Source organism: Megalobrama amblycephala, linkage group LG23 (assembly GCF_018812025.1).
Source record: "Megalobrama amblycephala isolate DHTTF-2021 linkage group LG23, ASM1881202v1, whole genome shotgun sequence".
NCBI classification, from domain to species: domain Eukaryota; kingdom Metazoa; phylum Chordata; class Actinopteri; order Cypriniformes; family Xenocyprididae; genus Megalobrama; species Megalobrama amblycephala.
This window is the reverse complement of record NC_063066.1, coordinates 27,657,941-27,664,050: the sequence shown is the minus strand read 5'-3', so window position 1 is coordinate 27,664,050 and position 6,110 is coordinate 27,657,941. Positions and strand designations below refer to the sequence as shown.

Sequence of the window (6,110 nt, the reverse complement as noted above, 5' to 3'; positions counted from 1 at the left end):
GGTTCACCGAACTTGAACTGTGGAACCCAGTGAAATGCGAAACTTCTTTGCATGCACTCGGATTCCCTGTCTCCTGCATTTGCATGCATGTGAATGGAAGTCAATGGAATGAAAAGTGTAGTGTGAATGAAACATGACACCTTCACATTTAAAGGTGTACATAATGAGCCTTAAGCACAACACATTCTGGAGGCCTAATGAGATTTCCAACTGTCAGTGTGTGCACTTCCATTGTATGATGGAAATGAGCCATTGTTACACCAGGAAACACCTTGCTCAACAAAAAGGTTTTGAGAAAAGGCAAGTTTTTACCAGCAAACAATAAATGTTACTCAACTGAGTCATCTTACACAACCAATGGAGATGTCTTAAAGGCAGAGCCACTATAAGCAATGTCTGAGCGCATGTCATCATAGCCTTCCTGAATTATGAACTGTAAGCCCGACATACTGCCAGGGTGTGACCCAAACCCATATGTACAGTATTCCAACCAGATGTGGTTGAGTTAGATTGGATAGCTCATAAAGCATGAGAATGATGTCATCCCTAAATGAGGGCCGTCGGCCACCCAGCGTGTGATGAGCTACTCGTATCCCCTGCCAGGTCTGTCAGCTGACCTCACAATATCCAGTTACTGAAAGCTGAGTGAACTTATACAAGTGTAAAACAATAAACGTTCATGTTATCCTTTAGTATCAGTAACAAATAGAGATAAAGTTCGGACTCAGCAAACACATCTTCTGATGCTCCTGTAAGCATGATGTCACCCAACAGGATCTTTACAAACAAACAGCATGAGTCATTCATCAAAGCAGACAGGCACTGTGTGGAACAAGCTGGGCTTGTAATGCTTTTTGAGGAGCTGGTTTGTCACAGACGTTTAAACATCGGTTTAAAACAGTGAGGGTCAAAGGTTAAAAAAACCAACATAAGATCTGAGACCAACTTCAAACATTCAAAAGGAAATAAGCTCTGTCATGAGGGTTCCTATGGAGTCTTTTAAGTCTGTCACAGATAAATTTTTTATTGATCAGGGGAGAAATTTATAAAATGGAAGTCTTGTTGCTGAAAGTGTGGCCAACACACAAGCATTGCAACTTTCTATAGAGGAAGTGCAATTTCACGATGATGTAACGAGTTATGCGAGTAATGCAAGGTGAGAAGTTGCATGTGATGGGCGTGTTTGTGAAAGAGTGTTTATTGTCAATGTAAAATGGCCACAATGCAGATCACATGTTCAGGATACAGGTGCATGTCACATGAAATCTTTGGAATTGATAGCAGGAGGCAGACTAGACAAATAGTTTACTTCTTAAGCCAAAACGTAGACATTACAGTATTCATGTAACTATTCCAGTTTTCAAAAATATCCTCAAAATGGGAAACCGGCCGTAACTGCTCTCATGAGGAAATGACTCATTGCATCACACTGGAATCTTCCTCCTTGAGAACATAGTGAGCATACAAATCTCTAATGAAAATACAATAAAATGGTCTTTTATATAAAGAGGTTTTATTATTTGTCTGAATTTCATGTCTGGGCATTTTAAAAAATACTCCATACAGAGAGAATGAGGAAACAATTTCTTTATGTCTTATAGAGCAGGATGCTGAAATTAAATAAGCAGAAAATGAACTGCTCAAACAAAACAATTCACATTTCATAATTTGCACACTGTTTAATATAACAGTGCAGTTTACTGGCCAAAATGTTTTTTTTTCTTCTCTCCTAAAAAACACAACAAAAAACAAGCTTGAAATATGACTTTTCAAAGTTTGCTGAAAAATACATTCTAACACTGTCCTGGACATTAAAATACAAATAATTCTTAAATATTCTCTTCATTAAATGCATCAAAAAAAGCATACGTTATAATATACTATAATAGTATATATAGAATATGTACTATTATAATATACTATTTTTTAATATATAATATACTATCATTTTGATTTTCAGTCTACCATTGTTCAGTACTCATTTACTGAATAGACACAGATTACTATTGCTTTTTTTTAATAAATAAAATATTACATCGACATACAACACAAAGACTTTCAAATACGTTGCCAGTGCATTTGGGCTGGACATTGTTGGTCTAAATCCAAATAAATATTAATAGATATATACATAAATAAATAAATTAAAGCATAGCCAGCAACGATTAAATACACAGTGCACAGGACATAAACAAAAATGCTTATTTGTAAGAATACTTATTTCAGGCAAAGCTTCTTCAGTACTAGAAAAAGCTTAGCCTCTAAAACTCAAACTACATTCCCAACCCCGAAGAGTTCCTTCTTATTCTGAATCGAACAGCTCGGGGTCTCTTTCTAACCGAGTCAGTCCGTCAGAGTTCCAGATGGTGGCAGGTTTTGAGCTCTCCTGCGAACCTTTTAGAGAGTCATTTGTGAGTCAGGCCCTTCACGGAGGCGGCGCATCTCCTGCCAAACAAACGCGGTCACTCTTCCCTCTCCTCCAGCACGCTGTGCCCTCTGCTCCTCACAACATTCAACTTTGCCACTTCATTTTGAGGTAGAATTTCCACACGGTCGCCCTGAAATAAAACAAGAACCCAGATGTCAAGCAACTGAGTCAAATCAGGCTGGATGAGTTGATGCAGTATATACAAATGGATGACTTCACTCACCGTTCTCTCCGGTCTTGTTTAGTGGTGTGGGGCAGTTCCCAGTTTAACCTTCTCCTCATTTTCCACATTATATGCGCCTTTCTTATGAAACCTAGATGATAAAAAGACAGACATTATGATAGACTGCAGACATCCACTCGCTTATAGAAACTAAAGATGGTGATTAAAAACCAACCTGAGCGCCAGGAGAAGTCCAATGATGGTGAGACATAATGAAGAGAGAACCACAGCCACCACAGCGAGCGCCGTAGTGCGGTCGTACGCATCACCATTCGTCCTTACTTCCAGGGAGAAAAGGTGACACCGCTCTCCTGAGTAGCCCTGATCACATCTGGAGAGAGAGAGAGAGAGAAAAAACAAAAAAACATTGTTTCTCATACATGGCTATAAAATGGAACTATTTAAATAAAATAGATTTTAACAAAAAAAAAAAAAAAAAAAAAAAAAAAAAATATTCACAAAAATTACAGACGATGTGGCTTAAGGGAAGTGCTTACATGCATGAGGGCCCTTTTATGTCCTTCAGGTACTGGCAGCTTCCGTGGATACAAAAGTCCTTGTACTTTTTTAGACATGGATTCCTTTTCTTGCCTTTTCCCTTTCCTTTTCCTTTCTTCCTTCCGAGCCCCTTCCTCTTTGAATCTTCAAGTTTCTCTGCATTCAAAACTGCACTCTGGTCTTTGGGTTTGCTTGAAAACGCAACTTTTGGTAGGAGAGAAGAGAAAATATACAGTTAACTTATATTGTATCAGATACTACAGTACACCAAGTACACCACACATGCAAATCAGAAAAAATAAATGAACAGAAAACAATTACCCATTGGCAGCCCATAATCTCCAGAAAACTCATCCTCCTCTTCATCGTCATAGTAGTACTCCTCACTTTCTTCCTCATATCCCACTTGCTTGTTGTCCAAAGTAGATCTCTTCTCATTCAGTGCTTCCAAAAGATCAATCACAGCTGTCTGTGCAGGCCTCTCGCTCTCAAACCGCTCTATAGACGCACAGCTCACCGACGTGACAGCCACTGAATGGGAAAACATAATAGCCATTAAAACTTGATTAGTTAGGCTCATTGATTGTTTTCGATTATGAAGTGGATTGTTGACCATAATGTAAATAATATGCCGAATAGGTGTCACAGAATTGTATTGTTTTAATCATATTTTTCTTCATTAATGCAAAGAGCACATCAATATCTTCCATTTTAACTAGAATTAAAACATTTTCTTCAAGGTCTCGTTGATGACATACAAATAAGCATATTTTAAAACTAATAATAGTTTGTGTGCATTACCTAATACCCCTAGAGGGTGCTGAGGGGCTTCAATTTACAAAAATCTTGCATGCACAGACACTGAGCTAACGAATGAACGCATGAGACAAAAATAAATATATCCCAGAATATTCTTAAAACCGAATGACTGAACGACATTGTTGACCCATTAATAGATTCATTGGCAAATCCGAGGTTTTGAAGGGTAAAAAAAGTCTGTTTTAAGTATTAAACAAGCCATGTTTTGATTACATTTCCATAGGCTATTAGTAAATACAAAGCATTTTGCTAAAAACTACCATTTTACACTTATATAACTAGCTCAGGATTGTAATGCGACACCCTTCAGCACCAAGTGGCCGCCTGTCAGATATACTCACCGATGGTAAAGACAAAAAGTCGGAAAACAGTTAAAAACTTCATATTTTCCCTTCTGGTCATGACGACGATAGATTCAGTTGTTAAAAATAAAATCCTTCCCGCTCTCTTAATTCCTTTAAAGTCACTGTAGATTGTTACTTTGTGTCTTCGAGTGTTACTTTGTTACTGTGAGCGTCTTTCGTGCGTCAAGGTTAAAAAATCAGCAGAGTCTCAGTGACAGCCGTTTAAATATGATTATGACCGTGAACACGCCCACTCGGAGCTGTAACACATTGTGTATCTAGAAAAGAAATGCTTGACGTTTTTTTTGTTTGTTTGTTTGTTTGTTTAATTTATGAAGTAATATAACACAATTTTAATAAAACATATTGAAAATGTTTTTTTTTTGGTTAACTTCACTTTTGCCATTTTATAATATCTCATATATTTTATAACAACTTATTCTGAAATTTTAGTTCATTCATATTTCACAAATAAATTGCAATTGTTACTGGAGCAGTCAATACGGGCCTATTTGAAAGTTTATCACAACACATTGATTTATTGACATTTATGCACAAGAAAAATAGAAAGGATAGAAAAATAAGAATTTTTTTTTGCTTGAAATCTGACTCATAAATAAAAACATATATTATTTATATACATTTATTATATTAAAACAATCGCACTATATATATGATATTTATAATGTGAATTCTTTACTGAAATGACCCAAAGACAATAAAAGGTTAAAAACAACACCTGCCGTAGTGTAGCCTAGATCACGAGTTTGTAACAAACATAAAAGTAGTAAACCTATAAAAGAGACTATAATATAATGTGGATGATATTATATTTCTTTTGGAGGAGAACCATGCAATTGGTTCAGTATAAGCACATTAAGAGTGGAGATTTATGTAAAATATTGAATTTTTTTTCTCTTTTAAGACATGTCTAACTAGTATTTAAACAAACATTATCTAATGATCTGATGATGATATGAATGTTAGTTAATGGATTAATGTACAAATCCCTGTAGTGAAGCAAATACACAAGATTCAGCTGCGTTTGACTTAATACCGTTTGATTTCCCTCTCTGGGATTGGCAATCTGCTGTGATTGAATGAATGAGAACATTCATGACCAAACATTAAATTGCATTACATCTTTAATTTTCTTTACATCTTTAATTCTTCTTAATCCTTAACATCTTTAACCACGACTGCATTCTTTCATTGTCACACCTAGTGACTTTTTGGTAATCCATCACAATTATTGGACATCAAAAGAAACTTTTACAAATAAAATTTAAGTCAGGCTGTTCTGAAATCCTAAAAACTACTTTGCACCAGGGACATCTTTCCCTGTTTTTGGATATAGGACTTACAACACACTGAACAAACAGCATTATGCATATTTGTGTTCAGTGTTTCACCATTTAAATAAGCAAAACTAGATAAGTAGGCTATGAGCAAAACAGTTCGCTACTGCCATCTAGTGAATACTTCGAACTGTTACATAGAGAGTCAAACCAGCGCATAGACAAATTTTGCTTTCTATTTTTGAAGTGTATCTCAGGTTAAACTTTAAAATGGTAACAATCTAGCTGTCGATCTGTCTTTCTATATGTGGGTAATCTTTAAATACCTTCGCATTTTTTAAATTGTTATTTAATTTTATTTTCTATTTAATTTCTATTAATTTCTAATAGATTTTAATTATTTTTATAGTCATTCTCATTTGTTTAAATTGATGTCTATATATTTGTTTTAAAAGTAAAAATACTCTCTCTCGCAAATCGATTTGTCTCCCCTGAGCGAT

The 6,110-nt window shown here is 35.6% G+C and overlaps 1 protein-coding gene across 2 annotated transcripts; it reads right to left on the bottom strand.

Annotated features, from left to right (window-relative positions):
- Positions 1-1,496: 1,496 nt before the first annotated feature.
- hbegfa (heparin-binding EGF-like growth factor a) lies at positions 1,497-4,523 on the bottom strand. Of its 2 annotated transcripts, XM_048176834.1 has the most exons (6): positions 4,310-4,523; positions 3,471-3,680; positions 3,149-3,353; positions 2,827-2,982; positions 2,652-2,742; positions 1,497-2,558 (listed from the first exon to the last, which is right to left on the bottom strand). In XM_048176834.1, the coding sequence occupies exons 1-5, from the start codon at positions 4,368-4,370 to the stop codon at positions 2,670-2,672; spliced, it is 705 nt and encodes a 234-aa protein (XP_048032791.1). In that variant the 5' UTR covers positions 4,371-4,523; the 3' UTR covers positions 1,497-2,558; positions 2,652-2,669. The 2 variants fall into 2 exon arrangements, with proteins under 2 accessions (XP_048032791.1, XP_048032790.1); XM_048176833.1 differs by lacking the exon at positions 4,310-4,523 and having other exon boundaries at positions 3,471-4,276.
- Between the last annotated feature and the right edge of the window lie 1,587 nt (positions 4,524-6,110).